The following is a 14,705-nucleotide window of genomic DNA, read 5'->3' on the forward strand; positions in this document are numbered from 1 at the left end:
GTAGGCGAGGAGGGAGGCTTGCTCAGGAACTCCATTATATCATAATTATATGGCTCTGCATCGATGTAGTAAACGTATGCGCTGGGAGCCAACGTGTCTTCAAAAATAAATCTTTCTGAAATAAATATTTTCACGATTTTTCAAAAATAGCAGACCTACGAGCTTGTAGATCTGCTAGTATTTTTCAATAGCTAAATTATAACATAATGTTTAAAACACCAAAAGGGGTTAACCCATTTCCACCTGGGAACGATTCTTCTAAATCCTGACAGTTTTTTTTTTTGGAAAACCCTATTGTTTCTATGTAAGTCGGACAATGGTTCTCAAACATTTTCATGTCAAGGACCCCCAATATTATATCTGTAATTGGCCGACGCCCCCCATCTGAAAATATGTTGTTCCAGGGGACAGAAGCAAAGATTTGAGTTAAAAACGTTGGCTCTGAAATAATATATATTCAAAGATTTTCACCACACTAAACTCTCAGTTTAGTCTAGTTTGCTGACAATATATTACTCATAGTTTTAGTCATCGTAGCTTAGTTTTCTCTTTGATGTCTATGTGTGCACGTCCCTGGTCTCTTTTTTTTTAATATATTTCTTATCCACGATTTTGTAACCCATTTTTCACCCCTGTGTCAATCATCTAATGTGATCCTGGGCTCTACACACCCTCCACCAACCTAGTCCCCATATATGGGGGGACAAGGGGAGACCAACCTAGTCCCCATATATGGGGGACAAGGGGGAGAGCAACCTAGTCCCCATATATGGGGGACAAGGGGAGAGCAACCTAGTCCCCATATATGGGGGACAAGGGGGAGAGCAACGGACTTGAACTCATGCTTCCTTCATGCCTGAGTGTCCAAGTTGCTCCTTTACCTGACAGGGGGGAGTTTCCCTGGTTGGACGTAGCGCGTGGAAGGAACACGTTATTCCGACCAGTTCCTTTCCCCTCCATCAGGCGCCCCGGCTGGCCAGGGGGAGGCAGTCCCTGGTCTCTGTGACTCCTTTTCCACCGGTTGGTTCCCAATGGGAACCGGTTCAGTTCTTTGTGGTTATTTGAATATTTGTCCCATGAGCCAGAGCTCCAAAATTGGAACGTCAATTTTGAATTGAATGAGCAAAACCATATCACCATTAAATTTCAAATTTCCCCAGTTGATTACTTGATTACATGAAGTACAATGATTTATTGTATTACACATTTTTTTAATATAAACATGCAAATGAGGCATTATATAGAAAATAATGGAAAATATGACAAAGCTACCATACTGTGGAAGTAATATCATATATATGAACTGACTTATATTTATATTTATGAACAATTTAATATAGGTATAGTTTTGACCACGTTCCAATTTTTAGGAGCTCTGGCTCATGCATGGACTAAGAATCAAAGAGAACTGAACCGGTTCCAACCGGTGGAAAAGTGGTCTCGGAGGGTAATTCATGTTGTACTCTGGGTGGTCTCGTCCCTCTCCAGTGCGTTTATTCATGTTGTACTCTGGGTGGTCTCGTCCCTCTCCAGGTGTTATTCATGTTGTACTCTGGGTGGTCTCATGTTGTACTCTGGGTGGTCTCATATTGTACTCTGGGTGGTCTCATATTGTACTCTGGGTGGTCTCATGTTGTACTCTGGGTGGTCTCATGTTGTACTCTGGGTGGTCTCGTCTCTCTCCAGGTGTTATTCATGTTGTACTCTGGGTGGTCTCGTCTCTCTCCAGGTGTTATTCATGTTGTACTCTGGGTGGTCTCGTCCCTCTCCAGGTGTTATTCATGTTGTACTCTGGGTGGTCTCATGTTGTACTCTGGGTGGTCTCATGTTGTACTCTGGGTGGTCTCGTGTTGTACTCTGGGTGGTCTCATGTTGTACTCTGGGTGGTCTCATGTTGTACTCTGGGTGGTCTCATGTTGTACTCTGGGTGGTCTCATGTTGTACTCTGGGTGGTCTCATGTTGTACTCTGGGTGGTCTCATGTTGTACTCTGGGTGGTCTCATGTTGTACTCTGGGTGGTCTCATGTTGTACTCTGGGTGGTCTCATGTTGTACTCTGGGTGGTCTCATGTTGTACTCTGGGTGGTCTCATGTTGTACTCTGGGTGGTCTCATGTTGTACTCTGGGTGGTCTCATGTTGTACTCTGGGTGGTCTCATGTTGTACTCTGGGTGGTCTCATGTTGTACTCTGGGTGGTCTCGTCCCTCTCCAGGCGCGTCGGGCTTCGTCAGCAACCTGCGCTCCTTCCTGTGGATCCGGGTGCAGCAGTACACCAACCGCCTGGTGCAGCTCAGGCTGTTCGGACACCTGCACTCCCTGTCGCTGCGCTGGCACCTTGGGCGCAAGACCGGGGATGTCCTGAGGAGCATCGACCGGGGCACGTCCTCCATCAACAGCCTGCTCAGGTACTGTAGAGGAGCCGAGGGGCTGTCCTCCATCAACAGCCTGCTCAGGTACTGTAGAGGAACCGAGGGGCCGTCCTCCATCAACAGCCTGGTCAGGTACTGTAGAGGAACCGAGGGGACGTCCTCCATCAACAGTCTGCTCAGGTACTGTAGAGGAACCGAGGGGTGTCCTCCATCAACAGCCTGCTCAGGTACTGTAGGCTGTGAGGAACCGAGGGGTGTCCTCCATCAACAGTCTGCTCAGGTACTGTAGAGGAACCGAGGGGCCGTCCTCCATCAACAGCCTGCTCAGGTACTGTAGAGGAACCGAGGGGCTGTCCTCCATCAACAGCCTGCTCAGGTACTGTAGAGGAACCGAGGGGCTGTCCTCTATCAACAGCCTGCTCAGGTACTGTAGAGGAACCGAGGGGTGTCCTCCATCAACAGTCTGCTCAGGTACTGTAGAGGAACCGAGGGGCTGTCCTCCATCAACAGTCTGCTCAGGTACTGTAGAGGAACCGAGGGGCTGTCCTCCATCAACAGTCTGCTCAGGTACTGTAGAGGAACCGAGGGGCTGTCCTCCATCAACAGCCTGCTCAGGTACTGTAGAGGAACCGAGGGCCGTCCTCCGTCAACAGCCTGCTCAGGTACTGTAGAGGAACCGAGGGCTGTCCTCCGTCAACAGCCTGCTCAGGTACTGTAGAGGAACCGAGGGCCGTCCTCCGTCAACAGCCTGCTCAGGTACTGTAGGCTGTGAGGAACCGAGGGAGGGCGAGCTCCAAAAGTGGTCTTTGGCATGCCACTCTACAAAAAGTGGTATATACCACTACACTTCATACCACTTTGAAAAGCGGCATACCGCTTTGAAACAGTCTGGTTCTTTGAAACAGTCTGGTTCTTTGAAACAGTCTGGTTCTTTGAAACAGTCTGGTTCTTTGAAACAGTCTGGTTCTTTAAAACAGTCTGGTTCCGGTGCGGGGGGGGGGGGGGGGGGGGAGAGGCTGGTCTGATTTCGATTTGAGATTCAAACCGGTAAGTCGCATAGCCTTCAGCGAAGCGGAAGGCTATGGAACAGAGCTAGGGTTAGGGTAACATTGGGTAACGTTGGGTTAGGATTCTGGTTAGGGTAACATTGTGTTAATGCGTGTGCATGTGTGTGTGTGTGTGTGTGTGTGTGCGTGCGTGTGTGTGTGTGTGTGTGTGTGTGTGTGTGTGTGTGCGTGCGTGCGCGTGCGGTCCACAGCTACATCGTGTTCAGCATCTTCCCGACCATCGCAGACATCGTCATCTCCATCATCTACTTCATCACATACTTCAACGCCTGGTTCGGCCTCATCGTGTTCGTCTGCATGGCCCTCTACCTGAGTGAGTGTTGAATCTATGTGACTCTATTCTATACCTGAGTGAGTGTTGAATCTATGTGTCTCTATTCTATCTGAGTGAGTGTTCTCACCCAATTAGAGTGTTGATTTAAGCAATATTACACCAGAGGGTGTGCGTTACTGTCATTAATGGCACGGCACGCCTGAAGTCTTAGTCTTATTGCAGTCCTTCAGACTGCCGACTGGTGACTCACCAGTTCATCATTTAAACTCGTTTAATTTTCTTATGCGTTAAAAACTGATTGACAATTAAAATAAATGCCCTCATCTTAAGTGTGCGTGTGTGTGTGTGCGTGTGCGTGTGTGTGTGTGTGTGTGCGTGTGTGTGTGTGTGTGTGTGTGTGTGTGTGTGTGTGTGTGTGTGTGCGTGTCCTCCAGCCCTGACCATCATCATCACTGAATGGAGAACCAAGTACAGACGAGACATGAACATCCAAGACAACAACGCCAAGTCCAAGGCTGTGGACTCCCTGTTAAACTTTGAGACGGTAAACACCGGGGTTACCTTTAGGTTACTGTGGACTCCCTGTTAAACTTTGAGACGGTAAACACCGGGGTTACCTTTAGGTTACTGTGGACTCCCTGTTAAACTTTGAGACGGTAAACACCGGGGTTACCTTTAGGTTACTGTGGACTCCCTGTTAAACTTTGAGACGGTAAACACCGGGGTTACCTTTAGGTTACTGTGGACTCCCTGTTAAACTTTGAGACGGTAAACACAGAGGTTACCTTTAGGTTACTGTGGACTCCCTGTTAAACTTTGAGACGGTAAACACCGGGGTTACCTTTAGGTTACTGTGGACTCCCTGTTAAACTTTGAGACGGTAAACACCGGGGTTACCTTTAGGTTACTGTGGACTCCCTGTTAAACTTTGAGACGGTAAACACAGAGGTTACCTTTAGGTTACTGTGGACTCCCTGTTAAACTTTATTTACTGAGGTTACGTTAAGGTTACTGTGGACTCCCTGTTAAACTTTGAGACGGTAAACACCGGGGTTACCTTTAGGTTACTGTGGACTCCCTGTTAAACTTTGAGACGGTAAACACCGGGGTTACCTTTAGGTTACTGTGGACTCCCTGTTAAACTTTGAGACGGTAAACACCGGGGTTACCTTTAGGTTACTGTGGACTCCCTGTTAAACTTTGAGACGGTAAACACCGGGGTTACCTTTAGGTTACTGTGGACTCCCTGTTAAACTTTGAGACGGTAAACACAGAGGTTACCTTTAGGTTACTGTGGACTCCCTGTTAAACTTTGAGACGGTAAACACCGGGGTTACCTTTAGGTTACTGTGGACTCCCTGTTAAACTTTGAGACGGTAAACACCGGGGTTACCTTTAGGTTACTGTGGACTCCCTGTTAAACTTTGAGACGGTAAACACAGAGGTTACCTTTAGGTTACTGTGGACTCCCTGTTAAACTTTATTTACTGAGGTTACGTTAAGGTTACTGTGGACTCCCTGTTAAACTTTGAGACGGTAAACACCGGGGTTACCTTTAGGTTACTGTGGACTCCCTGTTAAACTTTGAGACGGTAAACACCGGGGTTACCTTTAGGTTACTGTGGACTCCCTGTTAAACTTTGAAACATAGTTCTACTAAGGTTACGTTTAGGAATAAGGTTAGGTTTAGACATAGCTTTTCTGAGGTTAAAGGACCACTTCACCACTTTTCAACCTATCTTCATATAATAGGTCCTCATGATAAAATGGCACGATTTATTTCTACTCAGTCTGTGTCTCATGTGGGCAGTTTAGAAACCGTCTTCCAGTGACATCATCATTAGGCAGATTTTTTTTTAAACAAGATTGTTTTACAAAAATATTTAGATTTTCATTATCGTGAGAACGATGGCTTCCATTTTCGCATCGCAACTTTTCAGGACTAGAAAGCCTGCCGTTTCTATTAGCTTGTATTCCCCATCGATGATGTCACTGGAAGACGGTTTCTAAACTGCCCACAGCTCTCCTATGAGACACAGACTGAGTAGAAAAAGATCGGGCCATTTTATCATGATTTATTAGTGAGGACCTATTATATGAAGATAGGTTGAAAAGTGGTGAAGTGGTCCTTTAAAACCCATTCTGACCTGAACCCATTTTGGTGTCGGCATCATGTCGTGCTTTAGCTATTGAAAAATAGCAGACCTACAAGCTCATATCGCGCCACCGAGTGGCGCGATACGAGCTTGTAGGTCTGCTATTTTTGAAAAATCGAAGAACGACTGACATTTTTTTAATCTGATCTCAGGTCAGAATGGGTTAATAATGAAACTGTCAGGATGTAATAGACATTTTTTTAATCTGATCTCAGGTCAGAATGGGTTAAGGTTAGGAATAAGGTTAGGTTTAGACTATGTGACTTCCTGTGGAACTATGAGTCTGTATTGCTGTCTCATAGTTCCAACAGGGAGTCACAGACGGGATGTACTTGTTATCCACAACGGGAGCAACGGGAGCCACTGACCTGTGGCAGGGCAACATTCGTCAAAGATAACGCATGATCTACAAGCTGTCATGTGTTGTGAGCATGTAGATCTACAAGCTCACAATGTGTGGCGGCGGCGGCGTCGTCGTGTGTTGTCGTGAGCTTGTTGATCTACAAGATGCCGTGTTTGTGTTTGTGAGCTATAGGTTTTATGAAGAGCACACACCTTATGTTGATTTGTGTTTTATGAAGAGCACACACCTTATGTTGATTTGTGTTTTATGAAGAGCACACACCTTATGTTGATTTGTGTTTTATGAAGAGCACACACCTTATGTTGATTTGTGTGGTGTGTGTGTGTGTGTGTGTGTGTGTGTGTGTGTGTGTGTGTGTGTGTGGTGTGCGTGTGCGTGTGCGTGTGCGTGTGCGTGTGCGTGTGCGTGTGCTGTGCTGTGCGTGTGCGTGTGCGTGCGCGTGTGCGTGCGCGTGCGCGTGCGTGTGTGTGTGTGTGTGTGTGTGTGCGTGTGCGTGTGCGTGTGTGCGTGGTCATCCACAGGTAAAGTACTACAACGCAGAGAGCTATGAGGTCAGCCGCTTGAGGACGCTATCCTAAAGTACCAGGTACTATTAATATCCTAAAGTACCAGGTACTATTAATATCCTAAAGTACCAGGTACTGCTACTATTACTGTCCTAAAGTACCAGGTACTATTACTATCCTAAAGTACCAGGTACTATTAATATCCTAAAGTACCAGGTACTGCTACTATTACTGTCCTAAAGTACCAGGTACTGCTACTATTACTGTCCTAAAGTACCAGGTACTGCTACTATTACTGTCCTAAAGTACCAGGTACTGCTACTATTACTATAATAATAATAATAATAAAACTTTATTTGTATAGCACCTTTCATGACATGAAATGCAGCTCAAAGTGCTTTACAGAACAATGGAGAATAAAAGAAAAGCAAGGCAGAAAAACAAGCAGTAATGCAATACAGTGAGGACATGAATAACAAAAAACAAAAAATAAAAATAAAAGATCAATTAAAAGCCTGGGGTCCACCTATGCTTTCTATGTCATATCGGCAGCTCCGCGGCATGAGACTAATTAATTAGAGCGACAGAGAGAGAGAGAGAGAGAGAGAGAGAGAGGAGTGTCTGCGTCAATTTAACAAAAGGTGCAGACGATCAGAAATCAGCAGAGAGCGATTGACGTTTGCGCTGCTCTATGCCGAATTGAAGTGGACTCTGTCCCAGACTCCCTGGAAATGAAAACGTCTGGGTTTCCGAGGCTGCTACTACTAATAATAATAATAACTAGAAAAAGTGCCCCTCTGGCCAGAGGTCTCCACCAGGCCCAGTCAGGTTGTGGCCTCCAGGTGGCGCTGTAATAGGCCAACTGTACTCGTTGGCATCCAGGGAGTGTGTGTGCAACGTTTGGCATCGACCGCCGACCGGGTTATTAGCAGTTATTACATTAGCTGTACACAGACGGACACACGCGGACAGACGGACGGACGGACGGATGTCAGAATGGTACTGATGATATTATTGTTTTTTTAGATGTCGGAGTGGAAGACACAAGCCTCTCTGGCCTTCCTCAACCAAACCCAGAACCTGGTGATTGGATCTGGCCTGCTGGCCGGCTCTCTGCTCTGCGCCTACTTCGTCACCGAAGGGAAGTTTAAGGTACTGAAGCCTATTGAATGTATGTCTTAACCCATTCTGACCTGAGATCAGATTAAAAAAATGTCAGTCGTTCTTCGATTTTTCAAAAATAGCAGACCTACAAGCTCGTATCGCTATTTTTAAATAGCTAAAGCATAACATGATGCTGACACCAAAATGGGTGCCCGGTCAGAATGGGTTAACCCATTCTGGGCGGGAACCCCTTTTGGTGTTTTAAGCATTATGTGACACTTAGCTATTGAAAAATAGCAGATCTACAAGCTCACGAGCTACGAGCTTGTATTTTGAAAAATCGTGAAAATGTGACGCAAATCTTTGAATATTTATTCTCTTTTTAACTCAAATCTTTGCTTCTGTGCGGGGGGGGGGGGGGGGGGGCGGGGGCTGGAACAACATATTTTCAGATGGCGGTCCGCAGCCCCTCAGCCAAATACAGATAATTCTGGGGGTCCTTGACATGAAAAAGGTTGAGCACCACTGAGAAGAAGAACTGTTTAGAAGCCTTTTCTCTTTTTTTTTTAATCGATCTCAGGTCAAAATGGGTTAAAAGTTATCAAAATCGGTGAATAAAACACAACTCGGGTAAACTTGGTGGTGGGTCTTTATGAATGAACGTGGGTAACTCGGGTTAGGGAGTGAATGCTGAGTTCCTTCATTTCTACACCAGCGACTGAGAGAAAGCTGATTGTTTTGTAGGTTGGAGACTTTGTGCTGTTCGGAACCTACATCATCCAACTGTACACGCCCCTGAACTGGTTTGGAACCTATTACAGGTGAGTACTGTACACGCCCCTAAACTGGTTTGGAACCTATTACAGGTGAGTACTAGACACTAGCCACGGCACGCTACAGTTCTCATTGGGCCCGAAATTTGAAGCCCGGCCCGGCCCGGCCCTAACTGGGTCAGCCCGAAGCCCGGCCCGGCCCTAACTGGGTCAGCCGAAGCCCGGCCCGGCCCTAACTGGGTCAGCCCGAAGCCCGGCCGGCCCTAAAAAATACCATAATGTTAGGCCCGAGCCCTATAAAGCCCGACAAAGAAAAAAAAGAACGCCACTTTAATGCATGGCCAGCGCAGCAGCACGCGCCATCAGTGAACCACTGACGGCGCGTGCTGCTGCGCTGGCCATGCAATAAAGTGGCGTTCTTTTTTTCTGTCAGTGTGTGTCTGTGTGAGTGAGAACGGAGTTCAATGGACTTATCGCCGAAATAAAGGATTTATGTAGCTCACGTTAGACTGTTAATGTAGCCTACCATTTCCATATCATTCTAATGGATTCCATTTCCAGTGGTGGTGACTGGTGAGTAGCTCCCCGTTTCCTCTGAAGTGTCCAAGACCCCAAGTATCGTCCCCGTTCGGTGTCCAAAAGAACAAACATAGCCTACAAAGTTTACAAACCATCCACGCACCTAATTAGCATATCTTTTGGGCCCGGCCCGGCCCTAAAATGTCGGGCCGGGTTCGGGCAGAAAATGAGAACTCTAAGCCACGCCCCTACACTGGTTTTGAACGTATTACAGGTGAGTAGACACACCTGTCAGTCAAGCTACAGTCTAGCACCCAGGATTACATTAGCGGTGCGCTCCAAAATGCGCACCGGGAGTTTGCATTGCACAGTGCGCTTAGTGAGCTATTTCCAAACCCTAACCCCGAAATAATTCACACTGGGTGGAAAAATGTTTTAACTAATCCAATGCCATACTCACCTTGACTTAAGCCATTCTGACCGGGCACCCATTTTGGTGTTGCATCATGTCGTGCTTTAGCTATTTAAAAATAGCAGATCTACAAGCTCATATCGCGCCACCGAGTGGCGCGATATGAGCTTGTAGATCTGCTATTTTTGAAAAAAATCGAAGAACGACTGACATTTTTAGAATCTGATCTCAGGTCAGAATGGGTTCATCAGACCAGTGTGTGTCCAGTGGAAAACCTCGTATGAATCTGATCTCAGGTCAGAATGGGTTAACGGATCCACTGCTATAGACACGTTGCACGCAGCCTTGCCCTTTATGCCTAAACCTTTTTGAGGCATTTTGTACTATTCTGGAAAAAAAAAACGGCTATTTGAACTTTTTTTAGTTTCATTTTTCATTTTTTTATTGTGAAAACTACTGCAAAGTTTAGAGTGCATGATCCTACTTTTGTTTTTCTCATCACAGGATGATTCAAAATTAATTCATTGACGTTTTTCTTTTCTTTTTCTTTAAATATGTTTTCTTGGTTTTTACACATATTTTTTTTTCACCTACATACATGTTGTTTTTCTAACAGGATGATTCAGAATTCATTCATTGACATGGAGAGCATGTTCAAGCTGTTTGAGGAAGACGAAGAGGTGAGTGAGTCACAATAATTACATAATCGCCTACATCGCAATTAATCTCAATTATGTGAGGCGATCACAATTATCTGCATCATCGTTTCCATGTCGAAATATCCTGTGATACATTTTCTAACATTTTCCAAAAATAGCAGATATTACAACAGCTTGTAGATCAGCTATTTCCACAGTTTTAAAAGTGTCAGTAATGTCTTTGTATATTGTTATTTGTATATTGTATGTTATTTGTCTGCCTGTGCAAAATCAACAGAAATTGAAGGTGTGTGTGTGTGTGTGTGTGTGTGTGTGTGTGTGTGTGTGTGTGTGTGTGTGTGTGTGTGTGTGTGTGTGTGTGTGTGTGTGTGTGTGTGTGTGTGTGTGTGTGTGTGTGTGTGTGTGTGTGTGTGTGTGTGTGTGTGTGTGTGTGTGTGTGTGTGTGTGTGTGTGTGTGTGTGTGTGTGTGTGTGTGTGCTGCCCTCTACAGGTCAGAGATGACATAAACGCCGGGAACCTTCTGTACAAACTGGGGAAAGTAGAATTTGAGAATGTTTTCTTCAGCTACACTAGTGGGTGAGTCTGTCTGTCTGTCTGTCTGTCTGTCTGTCTGTCTGTCTGTCTGTCTGTCTGTCTCTGTCTGTCTGTCTGTCTGTCTATAAAAGCACCATGTCTGTGTGTACGTCTGTAATTAATAAACAGCTTTTATAATTGTTGTTTTATTTTTGCTTACATACAGTATTTACTTATTTAGATTGTCCTCTCCTCCTCTCCTCTCCTCTCCTCTCCTCTCCTTTCCTTTCCTTTCCTTAGGAAGGAGATTCTGAAGGACGTGTCATTCACCGTGCATCCCGGACAGACCGTAGCTCTGGTAGGTGTCTATAGGATAGGACAGACCGTAGCTCTGGTAGGTGTCTATAGGATAGCATAGACTGTAACGGTAGCCACGCCGCGACTTTATGGTCATTCTTTTAAATAAATGGGACCATAGTTTTCCAAAAAGAATATTATGACATGAGAAATGAGACTTTAAACTAGTGACTGGAAGCAGAAAGTATTCATGACCATGTTCATTAACCCATTCTGACGCGGCACCCATTTTGGTGTCGGCATCACGTCATGCTTTAGCTATTGAAAAATAGCAGATCTACAAGCTCATATCGCGCCACCGAGTGGCGCGATACGAGCTTGTAGGTCTGCTATTTATTTTTTTATCGAAGAACGACTGACATTTTTTAGAATCTGATCTCGGGTCAGAATGGGTTAATCAGACCAGTGTGTGTCCGGCGGAAACCTCGTATGAATCTGATCTCAGGTCAGAATGGGTTAAGGTAATACAGTCTAGGTGAAGTTGGGCCCAAATACATGGACCTCTATGGAGCTATGGGGTTTTTTTTGGGCCCAATGACAGCGCCACAACAGGCCATTATATGAACTTTCAGGAAGTCCCGATTTCCTATCCTCATATCGCGCCACCGAGTGGCGCGATACGAGCTTGTAGGTCTGCTATTTATTTTTTTATCGAAGAACGACTGACATTTTTTAGAATCTGATCTCGGGTCAGAATGGGTTAATCAGACCAGTGTGTGTCCGGCGGAAACCTCGTATGAATCTGATCTCAGGTCAGAATGGGTTAAGGTAATACAGTCTAGGTGAAGTTGGGCCCAAATACATGGACCTCTATGGAGCTATGGGGTTTTTTTTGGGCCCAATGACAGCGCCACAACAGGCCATTATATGAACTTTCAGGAAGTCCCGATTTCCTTAGTGGCTTCACAAAATATCTGTCTGACTGCCCCCCTGGTTAAATATCTGTCTGACTGCCCCCCTGGTTAAATATCTGTCTGACTGCCCCCCTGGTTAAATATCTGTCTGACTGCCCCCCTGTTAATATCTGTCTGACTGCCCCCTGGTTAAATATCTGTCTGACTGCCCCCCTGGTTAAATATCTGTCTGACTGCCCCCCTGGTTAAATATCTGTCTGACTGCCCCCCTGGTTAAATATCTGTCTGACTGCCCCCCTGGTCCAACCAGGGAAACTCCCCCCTGTCAGGTGTAAAGGAGCGACTTGGACACTCAGGCATGAAGGAAGCATGAGTTCAAGTCCGTTGCTCTCCCCAGGTTGGTGGAGGGTGTGTAGAGCCCAGGATCACATTAGATGATTGACACAGGGGTGAAAAATGGGTTACAAAATCGTGGGATAAAAATTATAAAAAATAAATACAAAACAATGTTCGTCGACTACCTTTTTTTCACTGACGAAAACTAAATAAACTAAGCTACGATGACTAAAACTAAGACTAAATATACTGAAAATTTCGTCAACAAATAAAATCTAGACTAAAATGTTAGGAAGGGACTAGTGGACATTTTATTTCCCATAGCTCGGACAGTCATGGCTGTGCTGTGTGTTATTTCCCATAGGTTGGACAGTCGGGCTCGGGGAAGAGCACCATCATTCGTCTGATCTTCCGTTTCTATGACGTCCAGGGAGGATGCATCCGCATCGACGGCCAGGACATCGCCAAGGTAACCAGAACACTGTTGGGAGGGTCACAGTGGCGTAGTATCCATGGTAACCAGAACACTGTTGGGAGGGTCACGGTGGCATAGTATCCATGGTAACCAGAACACTGTTGGGAGGGTCACAGTGGCATAGTATCCATGGTAACCAGAACACTGTTGGGAGGGTCACGGTGGCGTAGTATCCATGGTAACCAGAACACTGTTGGGAGGGTCACAGTGGCGTGGTATCCATGGTAACCAGAACACTGTTGGGAGGGTCACAGTGGCATAGTATCCATGGTAACCAGAACACTGTTGGGAGGGTCACAGTGGCATAGTATCCATGGTAACCAGAACACTGTTGGGAGGGTCACGGTGGCGTATTCGGTAGCGCTGTCGCCTCACAGCTACACGGTCCTGGGTTCGATTCCCGCTGTGGGCGCTGGGGGCATGTTCCCTCCTCCACGGGAAACTAGCAGACCTACGACCTATGAGCTTGTCTAGATCTGCTATTTTTCAATAGCTAAAGTATAACATAATGCTTAACCCATTCTGACCGGGCACCCATTTTGGTGTCGGCATCATGTTATGCTTTAGCTATTTAAAAATAGCAGATCTACAAGCTCGTATCGCGACACTCGGTGGCGCGATACGAGCTTGTAGGTCTGCTATTTTTTGAAAAATCGAAGAACGACTGACATTTTTTTTTAGAATCTGATCTCAGGTCAGAATGGGTTCATCAGACCAGTGTGTGTCCAGTCGGAAACCTCGTATGAATCTGATCTCAGGTCAGAATGGGTTAAAACGCCAAAAGGCGGTTCCTGCCCAAAATGCGTAAAATATTTATTGTTTATTGTCGACAGGTCAAACAGACGTCGCTGCGCGCTCACATCGGCGTTGTCCCTCAGGACACCGTCCTCTTCAACGACAACATCCGCGACAACATCCGCTACGGACGCATCGGAGCCTCGGACCACGAGGTGGAGCAGGCGGCCATCGCTGCCGACATCCACGACAAGATACTGGCCTTCCCCGAAGGTAAGCTAAAACACGATAACAGAACACCCCACGACAAGATACTGGCCTTCCCCGAAGGTACGCTAAAACACGATAACAGAACACCCCACGACAAGATACTGGCCTTCCCCGAAGGTAAGCTAAAACACGATAATAGAACACCCCACGACAAGATACTGGCCTTCCCCGAAGGTAAGCTAAAACACGATAATAGAACACCCCACGACAAGATACTGGCCTTCCCCGAAGGTAAGCTAAAACACGATAATAGAACACCCCACGACAAGATACTGGCCTTCCCCGAAGGTAAGCTAAAACACGATAATAAAACACTCCACGACAAGATACTGGCCTTCCCCGAAGGTAAGCTAACACACGATAACAGAACACCCCACGACAAGATACTGGCCTTCCCTGAAGGTAAGCTAAAACACGATAACAGAACACCCCACGACAAGATACTGGCCTTCCCCGAAGGTAAGCTAAAACACGATAATAGAACACCCCACGACAAGATACTGGCCTTCCCCGAAGGTAAGCTAAAACACGATAACGGAACACCCCACGACAAGATACTGGCCTTCCCGAAGGTAAGCTAAAACACGATAACAGAACACCCCACGACAAGATACTGGCCTTCCCCGAAGGTAAGCTAAAACACGATAATAGAACACCCCACGACAAGATACTGGCCTTCCCCGAAGGTAAGCTAAAACACGATAACAGAACACCCCACGACAAGATACTGGCCTTCCCCGAAGGTAAGCTAAAACACGATAATAGAACACCCCACGACAAGATACTGGCCTCCCCGAAGGTAAGCTAAAACACGATAATAGAACACCCCACGACAAGATACTGGCCTTCCCCGAAGGTAAGCTAAAACACGATAACGGAACACCCCACGACAAGATACTGGCCTTCCCCGAAGGTAAGCTAAAACACGATAACAGAACACCCCACGACAAGATACTGGCCTTC

At 46.2% G+C, this 14,705-nt stretch overlaps 1 protein-coding gene across 1 annotated transcript in view; it reads left to right on the forward strand.

The window, feature by feature from the left end:
• The window catches only part of LOC310879275 (ATP-binding cassette sub-family B member 6-like), a 116,489-nt gene that overhangs the window by 91,998 nt on the left and 9,786 nt on the right, over positions 1-14,705 (forward strand). Inside the window, 12 exon segments of the mRNA XM_083793824.1 lie at positions 2,212-2,404; positions 3,627-3,748; positions 4,144-4,253; positions 6,751-6,787; positions 6,790-6,815; positions 7,762-7,887; positions 8,584-8,660; positions 10,160-10,223; positions 10,693-10,778; positions 11,016-11,073; positions 12,627-12,731; positions 13,571-13,745. Of these exon segments, the coding sequence (XP_083649950.1) occupies positions 2,212-2,404; positions 3,627-3,748; positions 4,144-4,253; positions 6,751-6,787; positions 6,790-6,815; positions 7,762-7,887; positions 8,584-8,660; positions 10,160-10,223; positions 10,693-10,778; positions 11,016-11,073; positions 12,627-12,731; positions 13,571-13,745 (1,179 nt within the window).

This window comes from Protomyctophum parallelum (assembly GCF_964188405.1).
Source record: "Protomyctophum parallelum genome assembly, chromosome: 21".
Lineage (NCBI taxonomy): Eukaryota > Metazoa > Chordata > Actinopteri > Myctophiformes > Myctophidae > Protomyctophum > Protomyctophum parallelum.